At 35.3% G+C, this 23,654-nt stretch overlaps 1 protein-coding gene across 11 annotated transcripts in view; it reads right to left on the bottom strand.

The window, feature by feature from the left end:
- Positions 1-23,654, bottom strand: part of LOC121422412 (WASH complex subunit 2-like) — a 151,627-nt gene that overhangs the window by 45,545 nt on the left and 82,428 nt on the right. For 5 of the 11 annotated variants that reach the window (XM_041617426.1, XM_041617427.1, XM_041617435.1 and 2 more), the window contains exons 14-22: positions 20,543-20,664; positions 16,637-16,684; positions 15,119-15,172; positions 10,489-10,524; positions 7,909-8,008; positions 5,981-6,084; positions 3,004-3,218; positions 2,393-2,504; positions 1,638-1,652 (exon numbers count right to left, since the gene is read on the bottom strand). In XM_041617426.1, the coding sequence (XP_041473360.1) occupies positions 1,638-1,652; positions 2,393-2,504; positions 3,004-3,218; positions 5,981-6,084; positions 7,909-8,008; positions 10,489-10,524; positions 15,119-15,172; positions 16,637-16,684; positions 20,543-20,664 (806 nt within the window). The remainder of the gene's footprint in view (positions 1-1,637; positions 1,653-2,392; positions 2,505-3,003; positions 3,219-5,980; positions 6,085-7,908; positions 8,009-10,488; positions 10,525-15,118; positions 15,173-16,636; positions 16,685-20,542; positions 20,665-23,654) is intronic. The other 6 variants (XM_041617428.1, XM_041617429.1, XM_041617430.1 and 3 more) reach the window with 6 other exon arrangements.

Here is a 23,654-nt window from a genome sequence, read left to right as displayed (position 1 = left end):
TTAAAGCCTGTGTATAGCTTTGGTAAAGAGTCAATAATGTGATTGATAATCGAATATCATCTAATATGACAGTCTTACTGAAGTGTAGAGACCGTTAGATATTTTTCCAACTGCACTTCTCTGAGAAAATTTCAAATATTCAAATCTTGGATATATAGCGCCCTCTCTCGGCGATGCTTGTTTTAAATTTAAAAAATGGGCATTCAAGCACTTATCTTATAAATTTAGTGATTAGATATCCAAAAGTTACAAAGAACATATCTTGAAAGTTTCAGCCCATTCCATGATTTGAAATAGGATTTAATTGAAAGACAAAAACACACAGATATTTTAATTTGATCGGGTGACCCGATAGAGTTAAATTTCCATGTAAAATTGCAAAATTTATCCTGTAAAAACACATTTTCATTTCATATCCTCCACATCTTAACTGTTATAGGGCATATCCATTCATATTAGCTAGCAATGAATTGGGATAGTGATAAGTGCATTTTGGTGGATTTACCAAAACTATACACAAGCTTTAAAGTTAGCAATATCAAGTGTTAAATAACGTACATATTCATGCATTTTGGTAAATCATACTCTTTGCCTTCCAACATTATAGAATAAATACTTAGTGTAAGCCTCAACAAACCCAACAGCAGAAAAACATAAATAACATTAACAGATAATTGTTGAAATAGAAAAGTTACGATTACAGTGTGAGATGGTAAATATTCTATTTTTGGAGATGTGTTAGCTTGTAAATGACTCCGTACAAAACCTTGTGTCATTAAACATGTTTGAAAATTTTAATCTAAATTTTTCCTCAGAGAAACTTGCAATTAATGCAAGTCAATTAGAGGTCCTAAAATTGATCACAAGTACTGAAATAAATTGCAAGTTTGAACCTAATCACTTGTTTGCTTCTTGAAACCGAAATGACAAAGTGATTGGTTATAGATCTACACATACATATGTGTCAACCATAAATTTACAACCCAAAGTCGCAACTGATGGCTTATAATTTTTAAGCAAACCCCCCATAGAATTATACGATGATATCACTAAAAAATTATGGAACACTATTTACAGAAAGTTCTAATAATATCTCTGGATTTCATGTACTAGTAATTGGTGACAGTTTTCTATTAGTATGTGACAGAAATAGACTTCACATTGCAAAGTATGTGGTGTAATTACATTCCTATGTGCAGTGCACAATTACTGAAATAAAATACATGTCCAATATTGAAGATTTCTACTGCTGTACTGTGGCAAAAGGAGGCAAGTTACAAAAGTATAATTTGTTGTAAATAAGCAATGTGTGTTCGTCATTTACATAGGCGTCAATGCAATTTAACGGCATATCATATCTTCCCCAAATTTTGCCTGAACGTGCAACATACAAAGGGTGTTTCAGAAACAACAATAACTCAAATTTGACTGATGTGTCACTTGCTTCCTTTTGCAAAGTTGGGCAGTCTAGTATTGAAACTGGTTAATATAAAATGTTAGTGAACTGTCATCAACACCCACAACTGACAGAAAACAAGACAGACCAAAACAAAACAAAAACAAAAAAAAAAAAAGAACAACAAAAATAGTCTTGCTTAACACCAAGTCATAATAGGTTCTATGAATTAATATCTTACCTTTTTAGGTTTTGTCTTTGAAAGCATTAGAATGAAAGCCAAGAAATACAATTTCATACGTAATTATCAAACATGAAGCAGCATGCAGGGTACATTAGTCATACTATTTCATTTAAGACTTAAATTGGTCATGAATTTGCCACGGAACTATCAAGTACACAGCTTATTCAAAACTTGAAAGTGATTACGCTGGAAATAATTTCACATCAAAATGAATGATTGGTATGATGCAATTCAATCTACTTTTAAAGCTTTGTTTACATAAACAAAGAGTAAGTGGAAGGGAAATTTTAAAATTAATCATCTTTTTCAAAGGAACATCAAAACAAAATGAATACACTTTTATTTGACATACAATGGTATAAAGGCTTAATAACACATTGATTCAGATTTATTTATATAAAAACACTCATAACAATAACTACAATTTACTGCTACAAAATGTCATAATGATAATATACCATGTAGGATTTGTAGAGCGCACGTATCCACCTTGCTAGGGGCTCAAGGTGCTCCTATATTACCCCGGCTAAGCTACTGATTCCGGTGCGCACAGCTTTTTGAGAAATTACTTCCTGCCGGTACCCAATTATATCACCTGGATTGAGTGCAGCACAGTGTGGATAAATTTCTTGCTGAAGGAAAACATGCCATGGCTAGGATTCGAACTCACGACCCTCTGTTTGAAAGGCGAGAGTCAGAACCACTAGACCACGACGCGCCCACATATCATCAAAATATTGAAATAATAATACCTTAGTTCCGTCTTTCGGCAATGGTGGTGGTGCTGCGAACAAGTCGTTATCATCGTCGTCATCTGCAAACAGCTTGTCGCCATCCACTTTAATGGTGGGCTTCTCCACAGGCCTGTGGTCATGAAAAAACCACGGAAAGGACAGCATTTTTAAAAATAAAATCCTGAAGCATTTTTCTTCCAAAAATTAAAAGGTATCGGCAGATGCACTCTAGATTGTAATAAGCACTAAACTAAGAATACATGTATGTATGATTACAATTCTTTTACAATCTTTAGAAACAAAGTATTTTCAGTTATTTGGCTGCTTTGCAAGGAGGTTAAACATACTATGGTTTGATAAAATGCCATGAAATCAATAACAGATGTGGAAATAAACAAAGTGAGTCATTCTTTTAATCTACATGTAAATAGCCTTGAAAATAAGAACAAAAATATGAAATATTCATGGCCCTGCAATATCAAGTGAAGGTTATCAATGGGCAGCAAGGGAGAAAAGAAAAATTAGGAATATTATTCACACAACGCGATCCTTTTTAGATACGAGTACAAGGGTTAAATGAAATGTTAATCACATCTTTGGTCAAACCACCGATCAGAATTGTCAATTACCTTGGAGGTGGTGCACCGAACAGATCCTCATCAACATTATCAAAGAGGCCTCCTCCTCCTCCTAACCCAGCCTGCTTGCTCCTCCCTGCTCCCGCTGCTCCCACCATAGTGTTAACATACATGCCTTCATCCCCGCCGTCGTCAAGGGGAGGGGGTTCCGTCTGACCTCCGACGGGCCCAGCGTTACCAAAAACATTCACAGCACCGGCCGGAATCTGCAAAGGATTCGTGGTAGTCGACGCGTCAATGTCCAATGTCGCCATCACACATTGATAAATCTTTGATGTGGAATGGAATCTACTCGAGGTATGTATGATTTTCCTGACAGATTTTCAAAACATCGGGGCCCTGTTTCACCAGCTTAGCGATTGATCGTAAAGCTGATTTTTTACAATTGATCATACACAATGATCAATGAACTCAATCATAGAAATAGCCCCTGTGATCAATTACTTAAGCTTTATGAAAACAGGGTCATGGTCTACATTGAAATGGGAAGTAATGAAGATATATGTATCCATTCATCTTGTACCTTTAGAAGAGATATTTTATAACATCCTAAATAAATATTCAAGGATATTAAATCCAGTAATCAATACGTTATTTTTTGTCTTGTAACTGGCGCTGCATGAATCTATGTTCAAGTTCCTCATCAGAGTTCCAAAGGTCCTATACTTCCCCCTTTATTCGTACCTAGTCAAACTATCCACATCTCAATTTGTTTATCCTATCAACAAAATTAAAGGGCACTCCAAGTAGAAAATTATGTCAATTAAAGAGATGAAGTAAAATCAGGCAAAAAGAAAAAACACAATTTCATCAAACTTGGATGAGGAATAAAAAGTTTTGACAATTCAGAATTTTGGTGAAACAGTTCGATGCATGTATTTGTGAATATGCAATGAGCAAGATCATGATGGAATCTCTCTGTTTATACTTTTGAATGTCATTATATGAAATTATGATTCATATTTTTTCCTAAAAGAATGTAAAAATATAATTGGCAACTGATTGAGGTAAAGATAATCATTGCTGAAACTTATCTTTGTTAGGCAGACATGCTTTTTATGAATGAAAAAAAAATGATTTGGTGAAACAGTTCTATGCATGTCTTCATGAATATGAAATAAGCAAGCTGATGATTTCATATCCCAACTTATACTTTTTTATGTTTTAGTATGAAATTATGTTTCACATTTTGTCCTTAAAGAATGTAAAAAATTCAATTTAAAACTGATTTATATAAGCGAATACTTATCTTATTACAAGGGAGACATGGTTTTATACAATTGTATGAAAAAAATTGATTCAGTGAACAGTTCTATGCATGTCTTATGAATATGCAATAAGCATGCTGATGATGGAATCTCCGTATTTAAACTTTTGAATGTCATTATATGAAATTATGTTTCACATTTTGTCCTCAAGTGTAAAAATATATTTGACAACTGATTTAAATAAGCTTAATCATTGATGAAACTTATCTTGTTACAAGTGAGACATGCTTTTATACAATTGTATGAAAAAAAATTGATTAAAGGTAACAAAGTATCGAAGAAAAAGGAAAGTGGGGACATGACATCATCAGCCCACCTAATGAATATTCATGATGGCGTGCATGTAACTATTAGCACAGATTATTACTGAAATTCAAAATTCAATAGCTTCATTATTTCTAATCAGATTTTGTTGAAATTTTCATCATTTTGCCCACTGAAATTTACTCTATTTAAATAGACATTTATAATTTTTAGCCTGGAGTACCCCTTCAATAATTAACAATTGTCTAGGAGTTGACACATCACACAACAGTCCATTTACACGCAAGTTACCAGATCACGCAAAGCCATATTTTCTATCAATTTGGCAGTTATTCAAAAATATGAGATTTATTTTTCATGAAAGGTTTTTGTGGAAAGTCACAGCTAATCTGTTCTAAAATTAGCCCACGTCTACGGCCGAAAGCTGTGAGTTTGCCGGTGTTGGTGAGTGCGATGAAGGAAATGAGGAAATTAAAATTGGAAAGGGTCTGGGTGAAAGAAGCTGGTCAGAGGAAGGGAGGGAGAGAGGATGTAGTGAAGGAAAAAACAACTCTTCAAATTTTCAGGTCTATGAAAAGAGCACTGGTTTGCAACAAGGTACAATGCTTACACTGCATAACAGCAAGATATGTAAGTATAATGTCAATGGAAAGAGATTGTAACATTAAGAATTGTTAGGAGAGAGGAATTTTACTTCCAAAATTAGATATGTAAACATCATTCATTCCTAAATCTAACATCAAGTTAATTGTGATCATACATTTCATTTTTTGTTGACTTTAAATTTCATTAAAAAAGGAGAAAAACAGACTTAAATCAAACTTCTTTATCACATTATCGAACATTGTAGAATTACTATCATTATCATTACAACAACCCCATTGTCTTTACATACACTCCCTATATATCTAGTACAGTATGGTCGCACGGCTGTCAGTAGGGCGCACACACTAAATTCCATCTATCCTATAATTCATTAACTTACTTCAGATCAAATTTACTATGCATGTTCCATTTCATCCCTATATTCAGTCATTTAAGTTTGGACAGAAACAAGTTGATGTTTTATAGGTTAGATGGGAGTTAGCGTGTGCACCCTCTGCCAGCCATGCAACAATATTTGGTCTCTATTGTCTAATTCATATGAAATTTTACATCCTGGCTTGAAGAGTTCTTTAAGAGAAGTTGAAGTTAAGAAAATTGGGGGAAAATGTACAAGGTTGATCATTTCATTTCTGGAAGTGCTCATTATCAGAGGTGTGAGCAAAGAACAAATTAAAATAGCTGAAATTACAAAAGCTCCTATACTTTTGTACAGACAAAAAACAAAGAATGCTGAAATAAGCTGAAAATTAAGAATAAATATAGCTCAAATCAGCTAAACAGCTGAACTCTCACACCTCTGTTTTAATGTTATTAGATTGTGGTTTCCTTACCTTCTTCTTGGGCTGCTGCTGAGGTTTGTTCTCTCCAAACAGGTCACTGTCATTCTCTCCACCAAACAGATCCACCTGCTTCTTAGCCTTGGGCTTGCCTGTTTCTATAGTAACAATAATCAAAATAATAATTTTATTTTATTCTATTTATTTCTGCATTCAAGGTAATATATGCATTTAAGTATTACAAAGCAATAATCATAATAAAGCAATGAAAAATAAATATCAACAAGAAGCAATATTCAATTAAAAGAAAATAACACTTTAAATGAATGCAGGAGACCGTCATCATGAGCAGTTAAGCTTGAAAATGATGGCAGCCTCGTAAAATAATAACAATACTACTACTTCTAATAATAATAACAATAATATTACTAATAGTAATAATAATGATAATACAAAAATTATAACAATAACATCAACAATAATAAGAGTAATTATGATAATAAAAATACTATTAATGATAACACAGACAACAACAATAATAGTAATAATAATAATGATAATGATAACGATAATGGTAGCAATAATAATAATAATAATAATGATCATCATCACAATAATAATCATCATTGATCATCATCATCACCATCATATTCATCATCTTCATCATCAAAATTAGATACTCAAGCATTAGAATCTATGGAATAAAAATGCAATGCTACATGTATAATATTGCCAAATCGTGTAGTAAATTGTGTTAAAAAGTGGGGAATTACTATTAACTAACATATGACTGTAAAGACAATTTTCATATAACTTTAACAGGTTTTGAAGATTGATAGTAGGCATTCTTTTTTCGTAAATTGTTATTATACATGATGGTTTAAAATTACAGGAACCTTACCACTCATAGTTGGGAGCGTCTATCTTATTGTGTCACAAAGGCAGTCCAAAAACACACGCATCGCAGATGGTGCATTTAAGGCGCACTAGATAACTTACGTAACTTACCTCATGCGTACCTCCGCCTATGGGAATTTATGTGCAACAAACCATGCCTATGAAAATATTTGTATATCCCATGGTTGTGGCCATAGAATGAATTGCGCAATGAACGGAGAGAGAGAGCGTATGTGACCAGATATCTTGTTTCATATGACCTGTATTGCATGAATTCATACAGGGTTCCAAGCATTTCAAGGAAACACAATTCCTTGATTTTCCAGGAATGTTCCCCTTATAAAGTCTCAAAATTCCATGAAAAGTATTCTTCGTTTTCAGTTTCACATGTGTGGCACTACTCTCTTTTCGCTTATTAGCGTGCACAATCATGTCTAAAGTTAGGGGCATTATCAGTTTAGGTCACGCGCTACAGCTACTTGTACTGCAGTCTATGGCCCGTATTCTGAAGTCAGATTTAACTTAGACCACGGTCTAACTCTGCTAAAATCATGGGGAGCCAAAAATTAAAAAAATCTGTTAATATTGTAAATTTCTTATGTTTACTATTTTGTTTCCTTTTGCTTTCATTATGAAGAAAAATACTTCAGTTATCATTTAGACAATTTGAATGTCACATGAGCAACTAAATTGAATGTGTATTGTGAGGGAATTGTGCTCCCATTGGCTCTCCATAGATAAACCACAACTTTAAACCAGGGTTTAATTTAAACCCGAGTTCAGAATACGGGCCAAAAGGCTACATTAAAAATAAAAAAAATTGAAAAAATAAAAATAAACACAAGCCCTCATCCAATGGATGTTACTTTGATATGCAACAAATAGCTGAGTCTGACCGATTACTCTCCCTTTTTGGGCCATTCAAAGTTTCTCTGACTTCTCCATGGTTAGAGGTTTTTCATCAAATTCCATGACCTTTTCCCTGACTGGAAAAAAAAGGAAAATAATCTTCCCCCATTTCTTTGATGAGCTGAAAACCCTTGTATAGAAGTTCTTGATAGGCCTATATGAGGTTTTGAAGGTACCTTTCTTGGGAGCTGGTTTAGAAGACTCTGAGAACAGTTTATCGTCTCCCTGGCTATCAAACAAACCACCGGAAGATGAATCGTCTTGTTTAGAAGATTCCTGCCAAGAAAACAGAAAAAAACACATTTCTCATAAAATTGGGAATTCGATCATACTTGAGCGGGTTTTGTAATTTTCCGGGAAGTTTAGGTATTTCCTGTCCAGGTGGGAAATACTAGGAAAAACTTGTAAATGTGGTAAAGTACTAAAGACGAACAGGGAGGTATAGGGAAATGCTAGAATATGCTTGAGAATCACCTGGACAATACAGGAAAATATTCAAGAAGTATTTTTTTGGTGGTATTTTCCAGTATTTCCAAGTATTTCACATTTTTATAGAAAATTATTGACAAGGTATATACAGGCATTAACCACCAGTATTTCCCATTCCGTCCAACCCTGTTAAAGTAGTAAAAATAACAATTTTGCAACAATTGCAAGTTCTTGCGAGCTCGATCAGCAAGGAGCCCTTACGTCGGCCTGCCGAAGCTCCCCGCTCCCGCAGCTAGCTTGCGCTGGCCCGATATGAACCTAGCAAGAAGCATGCAAGTTTTTTACATTGCCGCTATACCAATTACCCCTTCGATCTATTGAGTTCCGGCAACCCCCTCCCCCCTTTTTATGTGGTCCGTTCCAGAGCATTGCATTTTTAGCAATCATTGATCCAAGAGCCGCTCCAGAGACCCTCATTTTAAAGGGATGGTCCGGGCTGAAAGTATTTATGGCTTAATAAATAGAGTAGAATTCACTGAGCAAAATGCCGAAAATTTTTATCAAAATTGGATAACAAATAACAAAGTTATTGAATTTTAAAGTTTAGCAAAATTTTGTGAAAACAGTCATCATGAATATTCATTAGGTGGGTTGATGATGTCACATCCCAACTTGTTCTTTTGTATTATTATATGAAATAAGGTTTATTCAAATTTCTTCCTCCAAGAACTAGAAAAATTGGATTGAAAACTGATTTAGTGCACTAGATATTTATTGCTGCAACTTATTTCATTATAAGGGAGGCATATTATTCACACAAGTACGAAATAGTGAAAATATTATGATTTTAAGTATAATGTAAGTAAACGGAAAGTGGAGATGTGACATCATCAGCCAACCAATTGAATATTGATGACGACTGTTTTCACAAAATATTGCTTAACTTTAAACTTCAATAACTTCATTATTTATCTGATTTTGATGAAATTTTTGGCATTTTGCTCAGTGAATTCTACTCTATGTATTAAGATATAAATATTTTCAGCCCCGACCATCCCTTTAAGAGCAAGATTTAGTTCCAGAGCCCCCTATTTTCGAGTTGGCGTGGCACATAGGTATCGTGTTAGAATTCAAGTACACTTGTGACAACAGGCCTGCTGCTCAGACCACTATACCCCTTATGTGAAAAGGAATCTTAAACCAAAAGTTTTTGAGAAAATTTAAAGGGGGGAGGGGGGCTTGTTGCTCGCTTTTCATATTTTCCGTGGACAATATGACCTTCAAATTTTTTTGCTTGTCAAATTTTCATCAGGAAAATGTGCCCCCCCCATGGGAAAATCCTGGATCCGCCCCTGAATCAGATGAATTTTGATGTACCGTACCACCCGCAAAGCTTTCTGCTTCTTAGTACTTCATCTTTTTCAATTTTCAGTTATCAAAGGGTCAGCTTTAATATTTTCATCACAGATGAAATGTATACTTTAACAAATATCTAACATGGTATACATACGTGTAATTGTAAAGCACAGAGAACTACATATATACTAGGTATTATGCTCTTAATCAAAATCCTGTATTAGTATCAATACGGACAAATAACCATATATCCAAATGCCACAAATGCTGTACTGTACATGTTTCTCAACAAACACACATATTTCTTTGTCAATTGTTTCTTTTTCAAATCTTTCCCCTTTTCTACGGTTCCTTTACATTAAATCATTCAAAAAAATCCTAATAAAAAAAATCTATCACTACCTATAGAGTCATAATACAGATGAGGAGGTTGTGTGTCAATTTTGGGGGCAAAATCTGCCCAAATTGACAACCATTTTCCTTGTGACGCACGCCCTTGTGAGAGGCGATGATGATCCATGGACTAATTACTCCGGCTCAGAATTTAATCCTAGTCTAATTAGGGATTAGAGAATTCTTCTACTTTTAATAAAAAAAAGTTCCCCCTAAATGATGGAAGGGGGGAAATATCCAATAGTGAAGTTGAATTCCTGAAAGTTTCTATGCCAATGTGGACATTAACCAAAAAAAAATTATTCCAAGTAGTAGTATATTATATATCTATCTATATCTATAGTATCTATATTGTCATTATAGTACTGAGTACTTAATGTCTGGGAAAACAATTTTGAAGAAAAAAAACACGATTTACTTTTGAGTGATAGTTAATTTCATTATTCACATTTTTTATACTTGAAGGATTAAAATTGTAATAATTTTCTCTTCACAATTATGGTTTTATTCTAATTAGATGTATATATTCAAATGATATTATTCATGATTTAAGAGAAGTCAAATAAGGAAATGCAAACCTTTTGGCCTATATCTTCAGCAATAGCATCTTCGGGCTGTTAAAGTAGAAATATATTGAAAATCGTAAAACTGGAGAATCATATATCACAATAAAGGAGAAAATAAGGAGAACACGATGGTGTACATCATTTATCATAGAGACGGATGAAACTCAGTTAATTGATAGTTTAAAGTTCTCTCTCTGAATGCTTCAAACACGCAGAATTACGTCCGCGAAATTGGGGATTTTTTATGACGTCACTGTCTGTACGAGAGGCGTGATTGGCTCTCCCACGTGAAGCTCCACTTGCATGCAAAACCTGTTGCAAGGGTACATTTTCTCCACATTGTCACTGAATACTTCGATCCCGAAATGATCGAAAGAAAACCCAGAATTTTATCTAGATTTGGATTCTCAAATTGATGATTTTGAGATGAAGAGAATGATGATGAAGTGAAACAACACAGTGACGTAGTTGGAGGTAAATTGGGGGAATTACGCCGATGATGATGATGATGAAAATTCAACTTGCAACACAATCACAAGTAAAGTCATGTACATACCGATTCGCTACCAATTAATGCTGCTGGAAGTGCTAGCTATACACCGCGCGGGCCAAATTGAATTCATGCTGAACATGAATAACCACATCCAGACAGTCTATCATAAGAAGGAAAATGATGTAACTGTACTTACAAACATGTGAATAATCCGAACCTGAAGGCAAATCAACTCAACGAATAGTACCAGACGATATGGCATATACACTGACGATAAACTTCATGTGACTGGATAGATTGTCACTCGTTCTGTTAGATGTAACTTTTATCTCATTAATTTGACAAAATTACGAAACTCGGGGAATTATTATTCTATATAAAAATATAGTAACATCTCTTATCATTTTTTGAATTATGATAAAACCTGTTTGGAAGGAAAACGTCGGGGTAAATTAAAATTAGATGTAAAAGATCATCCCATCATGCGTAGCATTATGTGATCGTAAACAAACCATCACAACAACACATGCCGTATTGTTTGCTCGCCTTGGCTGAGACTGAGAGAATAGATCTATGCACGTGTTGCACAGCTCTCAATCAGCAAGGAAGGAATACGTGCATGTTTGCGATGGTTTGTTTGCAATGACATACAAGCTACGCATGTTGGGGGGGGGGATTTAAAAGTAATTTTAGTTTATCTCAACGTTTTCCTTCAAAAGAGGTTTTATCGTAATACAAAAAATAATAAGAGATGTTACTATATTTTTATATATATAAATGATTCCCCGAGTTTCGTAATTTTGTCAAATTAATGAGTTACAAATTACATCTAACAGAACGAGTGACAATCTATCCCAGCCACATGAAGTTTATGGTCGGTGCATATCGTCTGCTGCTATTCGTTGAGTTGATTTGCTTTCAGGTTAATTCGGATTATTCACTTGTTTGTAAGTACAGTTATATCATTATTTTCCTTCTTATGATAGACTCTCTCTGATGTGGTTATTCATTTTCATGGATTTAATTTGGCCCGCGCGGTGTACGTATAGCTACCACTTGTAGCAGCAGCTGCATGAGTTGGTAGCGAATCGGCATGTACATGACTTTACTTGTGATCGTCAGGCAAGTTGAATTTTCATCATAATCATCGGAATTGTTCCCCCATTATTTACCTCCAACTACCTCACTGTGTTGTTCACTGATCTCTTCATCTTTAAAATCATCAATTTGAAAATCCAAATCTAGATAAAATTCTGGGTTTTCTTTCATTTCGTGATAGAAGTATTCAGTGACAGTGTGGAGAAAACGTACCCACGCAACAGGTTTTGCATGCAAGTGGAGCTTCACGTGGGAGAGCCAATCACGCCTCTCGTACAGACAGTGACGTCATCAAATTCCAGTCAATTCAGAGACCGATGCGAGGCATATTTCGGAGGGGCATTTTAGCGTTTTTTAATCGGCGATTTTCACCTTTTTGTATTATTTTCGGTATTTTTGAATGACCCACTGATGATCCCCACATCATTACCTTTCCATTGATATATAATAAGACCACATTCATAATCAATATATTTCTCCTTTAAGTATACATAGCGCAAGAAAAAGCCATGTAGGGTATTGATTTGATAAAAAAACAAAAACCAATGTGCATGTATACAGAGAAAATGAAGAGTAGACAAATGAATGGAAGTGTGGCTTGAGAGAGAAAAGGGATTACAATCGAGAGAGTTATGGTAGAAAGCAATGTTAAATTGAGGGCACATTGTAAAGAAAACAAGAAAGGAAAGAAGGAAAGATAACAGAGAGAAGAGGGGAGAAAAAGACAATGGGAGAGGCAGAGAGATATGAAAGAAGGAAGCAAAGAAGGAAAGAAAGAAGAAAAGAAAGAAAAAGAAAGAAAGAAAGAAATAGAAGAAAGAAAGAACAGAAGAAAGGAAGGGGAAAAGGAATAAAAAGAAAAGAAGGGAAGGAAGAAAGGAAGGGAAAAAGTTGGAAATATAAGAAATGAAAAGAAGGAAAGGTAGAAAGGGAGAGAAAGGTTAGAAATAAAAGAAAACAAAACAAAGAAATAAAAAATTAACGATCACAAACAGTGAATGAAAAGATCAAGAGGTTTATAACATCAAAGAATTATGATTGAAGTGAAAATACACCAATCATGGACAAGTTACATAAATAGAATCAAGAAGTAGATATTGAAGGAAAATTTGAACAATTATGGATTAAAGATATCAAGAGGATGAATGTTGGAAAGAGGTTTATTATCATAAAGGAATGACATGATATGCAATATTTGATGAGAAAGAAAAAGAGAGAAAAAGGAAAAGGGGGAAGGAGAGAAAAACAAAAATAGATTAATATTCCAGGAAGCCCACAAATCATGCTCATGCATACTAAAACAAAATCATCGAATTGTATAGCTTTCTGTTGTAATATTACAACTTCTTTCCTCAAAAAAAAAAGCGGGCATACTCAAATCTTTCAAAATCACAATAAATTGGACAAGTCTTTTTTAATACTGAATTTCTGTTAATTCATTGCCAAACAACAAGATCCTTTGTGATTACAGGAAAAATCCAAATCAGCTTGACTGAATATCTTTTCATAAAAATAAAATGGTGGTATTCATCGAACCATGGTTAAACGGCTATAAAAGACATAGTACATGCAAGTACACATGTCTAATTGGAACAATGACTACAAGTATTCATCATGCAAACTCACACACCAAGTTACATGTAAGATGCTATTACAATGTACATGAACTAAAAAAAAAAGAAATCTAGGTATTTGTTAAATGAACATTTCCCTTCCCTGATTTAGAATCCCTCGACTGACAACTTGATACTGTTAACCAGTAATCAAAATCGCAGGCCTTTCTTTTTCATTTTGCATTCTATTCAAAACATCTCATCATTATCAAGATATCATTTTGGATTTTGTGAGGGTTTATTTTCCTACAAACTAAAAATCATGCAAAAATTGAAAATATAAGTTAAAACCCATCTGAAAATGCCAATAATAAAAAAGAGATTGAAGAAGAAAAGAAAAAAAATAATTACGTTAAGATTGGTATGAGAGGTTTAATATAAAAAAGGGGAAGATCTAAAACTAAAAGTAACTGTTACGGTGGCTAGACAGCATAAGTGAAAAGATGATCAACCATTAAGAAACATCTTGAAGTTTTGAAAGAATAATGTCAATTTTTAAGCACTTTAAACTTTCCTTAACAGATATTGTCATTAACTATCTCAATTATTAAGATAAATAAGATTGAGTTTACCACAACTTAAATCTTTCATTGAAATGTAACTTCTGTTAAATATTGTTTATAGGGGGATTATGAATTTTAATTTGATAATATATGTGATTAAAATTGAAATGGATATTAACATGCAAATTTGATTTTTATGATTAATGAATCAAGATTGCCAATTCAGGTGAGCTCATGACTGCCCAGCCATGCAAGAGATTAATAATAATAAACATGAATATTAATGTCATGAATATTTAGCGGTTAATGAGGATGATTTGTAATGAGTCAATTTTTGTGACAAGTGCAATATAGGCAGATGGCATCAGGTCTTAGGGTGCGTTAATGCGCCACTTTTCTTACCCTACAATCATGATTCGAATCATGATTAAAATCACGATTCTGCAGAATCACAATTGGATTTAGTCAGAAGTGAAAATAAATGCCTTTCAAATCACAAACATGAAACACGGAAAAAGGGGCATTTGGAAAGACGTTTCTGTAGAATCATGAACGAAAAAGGTCGTATAAACGCAATCGTGATTTGAATCATGATTCTATGATGTCACTGTGTCGGGCTACTTTCGGCTTGACTCTTGCCAAGCTCAAGGCGTGCGCTGGATCGGCCCGAATCCGAGGAGAAACAGCACTAAAATGAAGGTCGTCTAAACGCTGATTCTGTGGTATTGTGATTCATGTTTGTGTATTGATTCACGATTCAAATCATGATTCTGGCTTGTGGTCGCATAAACGCATCCATAAAAACGATCCTTCCCAGACCTTGGCGATTGGTAAAGAATTCAGTACTTGTAGGAGCGACAAAATACTGCGTGAGGTTGCATGTGTGATGGCGTGCTTCGTTCATGTCATCCACATGCCAAGATACGTGAACTCACCGCACTGCCTCTGCGGGTCATAGCCGCGGAGCAAGCGCGCAGCAAAAGGGTTTTCTGGAAGAGGGGAAATGGTATGATTTTGATAGACGGTATATTAACATTTGAAATTTACAACTTTTGCTCATTTTAATACATATCACCAATCGCACTGTGCATAAAGTATCTTCGCAATAGCATCTGTATACAAAATAATGACATGATCTGCTATTCCTATTGCTGGAAACTACAAATTAATTGCTTTTCTATTTGACAACCTTAGGGTATATTACTTTCATTGAAAGTATACAAAAGCACAAGTTTGCTGATGCCCAGTACGGGAGTGGTTTGTAAATGAGATCGGTTAGTATTCTTCAAGAACTCTTTGATTTCAGTATTTTCACGAAAAACTTCAGACCCTAGAAATTTCATATCAATTATTCAGCCTGTCATTCCTTTGTCTTTTCAATTGAAAGCCAATCTGAACAATTCTTCGGCTTTATATCTAAATCCAAGAAATCTGGTAACAATGACTACTCAAGATTTCCCAAGAGAACATCATGATTGCACAAATCTCAGGAGAAAATTCCTAGTAGGCATTGTATTTAAAATAAAAAAAAACATATTGAAAGTCACCATAAAATCCAAAACCTAATAAAAAATTATAGTTAAGAGTCATTTCAACTTGGTGGTTTTAATACTTAAGTTTGGGTTGACTATGAAGTAGGAGTCTTCCGTAAAATTAAACTTATTTCTAGTAGTTCTACTGCTAATATCTCTTATTTTATAAAGTATATATTTTATCACAAAATATTCCAATATGAATAGAAATTTTTGTTTGAATCATTAATGGTGAATAATAAAAGAAAATTTTACGGATTCACATATCATGCACATTTAGAATACCCGAGGGAGTGGAGTGACATGAGAGGACTGATCACTATCATGTTTGAAATTAATTCAGAAAAAAAGGTCTACAATCCCCCCCCCCTCCCACCGGCCCAAAAAATGAAAAGAAAGTGAACAATCATAAGTAAATTTAGTGTCATTTCTCTTTGGGATACAAGTTGGAGGGGGGGGATTCATCTTTATCGTTTGAAAGGACCAGACAATAATATCCAAACCATTGATAATTTCTCACAGTTGGATGTCTGTTTCTAGGCTATTTTACAGATTATGTGGTACCAAACATCTATTTTAATACAGTTGGATTTCTAAAAGTTGAATTTCTTGGGACCAGAGAAATCTGTTTGACTTAGGGAAAATTTGAATTAAAAGAGGACTATAACACACGTTTTGAATAATCTGGTCTCAAAAAATGCTTCGACTTATGGAAGGTCGACTTAGGCAGAGTAAACTGTATGAAATATTTTTTTTTAATGACCACAAACTTCTGGCAAAAATCAACACTTGTTTTAAAAATGGTTTTCTGGATAAACTAAACTGAATATCCCTAGCTAATCAATGATAGATCAGATATTCTCATTCTCTGCCACTCTGGTGTCCCACAGGGTTACATCTTGTCATCTCTAGAATCCATACCTGGGTATCTCGTTTACAGTTGCCACGGTTACGCACTAGACTTCTTTGCTATTGGTTGAGAAGGGGATAAAGGAGGAGAGGTGGGGGAGCAAGTGAAATGTGAATGAGTGGAATAGGAGTGGGTGACAGATATATTATGCAATGCAAGAGTAATTTTGATTAGTATAGGAGTTTAAAGCAAAGATAACAAGAGAAAGATCTAAATACAGGACTACAAATGAGGAGGTGGGCATATATTCCATGATTTTGATGCCAAATAAAGTTAAAGTTCTTGGTAAATAGATCAGGAAAGAGAACATGAAGAAAAAAGGAATAGCGAGAAAACACTACATGAGAAGTTCTCTTGGGCAATTACCAAAATCATTTACATATGTACAATGTATTCCTAGCATTCTTTTTTTATCAATATGACTGTAAAATTGGAATACAAGTCTTACACTTTAAATACACATTGACAAGAAAACTTCAGCCGGGGGGGGGGGGATTTCATAAATCTGTTTGTAAGTTAAGAGCGACTTTAAGGACGATTGGAGATCCATTCTTGTGTTAAATGGTATACACCAAAATGTTCATTGGTTTAGCACGTAAGAAAGGGTCACCAGTCCTTCTTAAAGTCGCTCTTAACTTACATGTACATGTATGAACAGCTGTGTGAAATGGCCCCCAGGATTTCCTAATAAAATTCCTATCTTCACATGGGACCATAGACAAAGAATCATGCAACAAGGGACCCGTTTCATAATACAACTATTGTAACTTGCCCTTAAGGTAATTGTCATAGAATCCTTGATTGTGATTGGCTGCTGAGTCATGTTTCCATGATAGTTGCCACAATGGCAAAGTTACAACAGTTCTAACTCCTTTATGAAATGGCCCCAGGGCTGCTATTCTCATGATCAGTATTCTGTATCTCTCGAATAAGCATTATTCTATCAATATTGTGTTTCTCAACTGATCCCCATCCCCAAAATATATATAAACATTTTTTTTGCTAGATCTACCACCCCACCCCTCCCCCCAAAAAAAAATTAAACAGTGGAAGAGGGTGTTTCATTTTCTTCATATTTTAAAGAAAATGAGGCAATACTGGTGAACTGTATATTTAAATAACGCAGATGTACATGTATATGCATTCAATAGCTTTGACAGTACCCTTGCAATTTTAAGCGTTTTAAACTCTTCAGTCCAAATGCACAGAGGTGGTCTTGAAAGCCATCGGTTGAACCCATGGTTTATGTAGATTTCTTGTATAAATCACACTTAAAAAATATACTGCATAAACTGAAAAGTTTCCAATAATGATGCGCGCCTTTGTCAGTGTACCATATTGACGCCTGTTGCCATGGTTAAGTATGCTATTTTATTCACTGTTCACTGTTTTTAAAGAGTGGACTCATTAATTCAAAGCAGTGGACTCATGAATAAAATAGCGTACTTAACCGGGTTCATATGGTTCACTGTGACAGAGGAGCACATCAGTATATAAGACACTTATCAGTATACGCGGTAAATTAGGCGTAATTTATACAAGAAATCTGCACAAACCATGGATTCAATTGACGGTTTTCAAAACCACCTTCGTGAATTTTCGGGCCTATGGGTTCAGCAAGAAATGTGTCAAAGCATATGCTCTAGGTGACTGCATTACCCTGGCCATACAACAATGGGTTCCACCTAGCCTACACCTGGACCATCTACTGGAGTCACAAGGGCATCATACAGATGATCCAGGCGAACGTTTCATGAATCTGACAACTGTTATAAGCTACTGAAATCCTTGCATCCCATTGGCCCAGAACAAGTCAGAAAGTGAAAATCACTGACTAAACATTTTCATGAAATGCTTCCCAGGTGTCCATTGTCCAGCTATAAGCTCGACAGACAAACCTTCCCAACAGATACCGAATCAGAGCTTACAAGAGCAGCCTTCATCTATCTTTCTAGAAAGGCCTAATGATGCCTTTGAGCATGTTTCCCTGGGTAATTGGTTTGTAAGCCTCTGCCTGATGCGAATCTCAAGCCTCCATGTGAAAGACAAGCCTGAATCGTAAGCCATGTCTCATCAATACCAGGGCCCTGTCACATGAAGCTTAGCAATTGATCGTAATGCTGATTTTTTTACAATTGATTATACATAACCACTGTAATCAATCATAGAAATTGGTCCTATGATCGATTGTTAAGTTTTGTGTTACAGGGCCCTGACCAATCCTATGGCTATGATTTCAGATGAACAAATACAAGGGACCTTTAAACCCAGAAGTTAATGGAATTTTTTACTTGTCATACATGTATGATAAACGGTCACGTGCTGCCTTCTCTAACATGCTCATACATGTGATTTGCCCGTTGCTTGATAAGTACATGCATCTGATATAAATCTTAATAGGCAGTTGTGTTAAGGAGGTGCCTGGATGTGACCACAATTCGTCGGAGTGTCTTTAAGAGATTAGAATATTAGCGTTCTCTGGGTAGCATTTCATAAAACAAGTAATGTAGTCAGTGATTTTCAATTAACAAATGTTACAAGCTACTGAATTCCTTGCATCTGATTGGCTCAGATCAAAAAGATAAGTGATATTCAATGACAAATGTATCAAGAAACACTCCTGATAATGATCATAGTTGCATTTGTTGCTCATTGCTAAACAAAGCAGTTGACTAAATTTAACATCGAATATTGGTGCATGTTCGCACATAGCAGTTCAACACGAGAAATTGTATACTAGGCAAGACGCAAGAAACTGTCTTCTACTTCTACCAAGAAAGGTAAAGAGGCCCCTTCACAAAATTTTAATTGCAGCTTCCTGGAGTTCGCACTGGCTACATGACTCGATTGCACCAATTTGTTTCTCCTATACAGAAATAAAGTAACTGGTTCCTTGTAAAGCCTTATTAGACTATTACCAATGTATCTCATAGAAAGATGGTAGCAATTAATAGCATATGATGTGTTTATCTGAGGAGCAATTTGTGAATCACTTTGTAACCACAATGAAGAGCTACATATAAAGCAGTTACAGATTGCTCGCATGATGTTGGCGTGATTGATGTCGGACCAATGCTGTTCCTAAGTTATGCAAGACGTAATGTACATCTGATGATGTGCTTGAGAAAGGTTTCAGATCAAATTATATATTTTCTAAAATTCCAATGAAACATCTCATCGACAACCATGGGCCTGTTGCAGAAAGAGTTGCATTCACACGCAAGTGAAAATATCAAGTGCAAGTCCTGAATACGGGTGCTTCGTTCGCTGAAAATCAAGTTGCGCAAGATTTTTTGAGTTGCGTTTGATAGCAACTCTTTTTTGCAACGGGCCCCATGTCAAGCACCTTACATATTACAAGGACCTTTCCTGAGTGTTCTGTAAATGGATCTTAAACAAGAGATGGACTTGCACTGCAAAGTATAATAGCTTCATGACAGTTTAGAATGATACATGTATGGGGTGTCTGTAGATGTAGATGTACAAATGACAGTGTTGTACTCCTCAAGGCCAGCCTTGGAGACAGTTCAGCACTCTGGGCCCCATTGCACAAAAGTAACTGTTGTGGTAACTTCAACATCCAATGGTAGGGTGAGTAGCGGCACTACTACCATGGTAACGCTGATCAATAGCCAATCAAAATCAAGGATTCCATGCAAGTTACCATTAGATGGCAAGGTTACTACAATGGTAACTTTTATGCAATGGGATACTCTGCAGCCGGAGCTTTGGAGGTTTGAAGTCCTTGACCTTGGCCTTGGATCAGTAGTCTGACCTACAACCTTAACATTGGCTTTCTGGCCTTAAGCACAGCATTGAGAAATTACAATATTTCTGAGGAAAAATGAAAGCACCAGATTTCCATAAGGACAAGGAGGAGAGAACCTTGCATTTTTTCTGATCAATGTTCAACTTACCGCGTCTTGACTCGATTTAGAAGAGCTTCCAAAGAGCTCGTCCTCGTTGGCAACACCAGCACCGAAGAGAGGCACGCCTCCTGGAGGTGCTTTTCTGCTAGGCTTGACTTCTTCAGGGTTGGCTGTAGAAAATGAAAGAAAAAAGGAGGAACAAAGGGTAAGAAAATATAGGGCTGGTCTTTCTCAAAAGTTTCCACGGCGGAAAAAATATGGTAATGTTTTAAGTACAAAATTTAATATTTGAACTGGGAAAATAAGTGGTCCTTTAAAGAGGATTGTAGTATGTAGACTTTGATCTTCAAGAGGATAGTGGATGGTGAAAACATGTTACCAAGAGTTGAGATGGAGCAGACCTACATAGTAAATTGCCAATTTGTCTACTGCCAACTCGTCCACTCACCACATGGTCTACCTTCAGTCTAATGCCATTTGGTCCAGCAACATTTCGTCTTACAACCATTTGGTCCAATCATCACTTCATCTAATCACCAGTTCGTTTATGACCATTTCGTCTCATAACCAGTTGGTCTAATATCCGATATATTTTCATTCATTTTGCCCAATTAACACTTAGTCCAATTAGACCAAATGGTATGGACGAAATGGCTATTGGACCAACTGGTAATTAGACGAAATGGTGAATGGACAAAAAAGTGAATGGCAATTTGACCATGTGGATATTGGACGAACTGATGGTAGACCAAATGATAGTGGACGAGTTGGCAATTGGACGAAATGGCATTAGACCAAATGAAAATAAACTGACCTACACCACTCAATTTCCAAGTCCTAGGAATTTTGTAGTGTACCATACAAGTCCTTTACCTTAATACTAATGAAGATTAACTAGATCAACCATCCTCCAAGTTTTAAACTGGCAATTCCGTAGCTTACATGAATTATGTCTACAATCCTAGAATATAAAACTAATCACCTACAGAGCATCTCAAAGTTACTTTCAAATCCAGAATTATAGTTGCATGATGCTCCGATGGCACCGATGGACCAAAGAGAATTCAATTCATGTAAACTGCAAGTTCTGCAGTTGCTGCCACAAAAAATAACTGGAACAACCTAGATTTATGCCATGTTTTACAGACTCTTTGGTGCAATATTCTATTAACTGTTTTACAGAGCCAAGGGGTTGATAACTATAATTTTCATATGACATGTAAGTCTTAGACACCATTAAAAAAAATTAAATTAAAGTTCAGAGTTGAAAGAAAATCACCAAAGAATTATTTTTAATAATTACACTTCATGATATAGAACAATGTTTATGAGATATGAATAAGGAAGAAAAAAAAGACTTCCACGTCTTCAGTAGAAAGTAAAACATCCTGCTCAAGAAGGTCCAAGAAATTATTATGATTCAAATGATAGAGAGACAGAGAAAGAGACGGAGGAAAGAGTAAAGACCTGAGTAGATTCTTACGATAACGGTAAGGGAATTCACAATAGAATGAGGACGTCGAGAAGCGTTCCAGGGGAACAGTTTTCTTCCGAAGGTTCAGATTCCCCATTGCCCATGCAAGCAGAGAAACCATTTACATCCAAGAATTGAAAGAAAACTGAGAGAAGACTGAAACATGAGATATTGGAAGCTAGTTTCTTCCTCAACAAGCTAGTGTCTGAGGCACCATCCAAAGATGAAAATGGTTCATTACAAAGCGTAAAGTAATATTCTCAAGGGTGGTTCTATGATATGATCCATGGTGATGTGGCGATAAGTGGCCAACCCAGTGTGAGATACATCCTAAGGTGACAGAGAATCCTAGGGTACTTCCACTTCTCCTTGGAAGCGACGACGGTGACAGACGACCCAGTCCAGGACAAACTTGTCACTCAAATGTTCCACCAAAAAGGATTCACCCAAAATTACACTCTTCCTGACTGAAACGCATGAATATCAGCAAGAGAGTTCTCCTAAATACATCAGTCGTTTGTTTAACTGAAAGATAATACAATGACATGTCAGTATGTCATTGGGAAACCATGAAACGCTAGTCAGAAACATGATCATGAGCATGCATATGATTGAATTTGAGACACCGATGTGTTTAGGCATTAAAGAGTTCATGGTGCAGAGTTTCATCAAGGGACATTACGACAAAACTAATCCCAGATTTCGTCGCTTCTCATATCTCGTCTATCAATCAACGACCCTCCCACAATTCGCTTATGCTCTCTTTAACACTAACCCCCTGGTATGTATTCATGAACCTTAAAGGCCACTAGTTGGAAATCACAGGTTCATAGCCCTTCTTCAGTGAGTCTAGGAGAGGGGGGTTGTTCAGGGATTAAGGAACATGGCTACTCAATTTGGTATCCTATTCTTAGGAGTTATACATGATCTTCAGCAATTATGAGTCATTAGAAATGTCAGGTTTTATTGTCCAAATGTCAGCTGATTCTTCAGGGATCGATGCACAATGTAAGAAGCTAAACTGGAAGCTTCTGGTAACATGAATGGGTCATATTTATATCTTGGCAAGTAAGTGTGACATTACTCAGTCTGTAAGTATTCCACTTGCTATAAAGAAACTATAGTCATCAGGATTTCAAGACAGGGCTGTTTAGTGAGTTATCATTTGGATGCCTTTAACAGCTAGGATATCAACCAGAATTAGACAAGTTATCTCACATATCATCTATTGAGATGAGAGTAATCCTTGGTAAGATTTGCACAGCGTTATTCCTTTAATCTAGATTACTTCAACTCAGCCTTCACTTTTTTTAATAAGTGGTAACATCATTTCCCCTTCCTCCTAATTCCTACAATGTTAGTTTTTGAAGAATGTTAATTCTTTGAATATTTAAACAAAACAACAAACTAACTGAATGCATATGTAAGAACATTTCTTATACTTTTAACATAAAATGATTATCTGAAAAAATAAAATAGTTTCTTAATACAGGTAAGCTCTATATCAGTCAGTTAAATTCATATTATTGCATTCATGCTATCTAACCCGATCTATCCAATAAACTACACTTAAATGTTGATCAAAAAGTATAATATACTGTACTCCAAATTCCATCAATATATATAATTTAAAAAATTTCAATTTAAGTTGAAATAAAAATGAAAATAAAAGTTTGAAACAAAGGA

Source organism: Lytechinus variegatus, chromosome 10, assembly GCF_018143015.1.
Source record: "Lytechinus variegatus isolate NC3 chromosome 10, Lvar_3.0, whole genome shotgun sequence".
Lineage (NCBI taxonomy): Eukaryota > Metazoa > Echinodermata > Echinoidea > Temnopleuroida > Toxopneustidae > Lytechinus > Lytechinus variegatus.
Note: the sequence above shows the minus strand (reverse complement) of the source record. Positions and strands in the feature narration are given on the sequence as shown.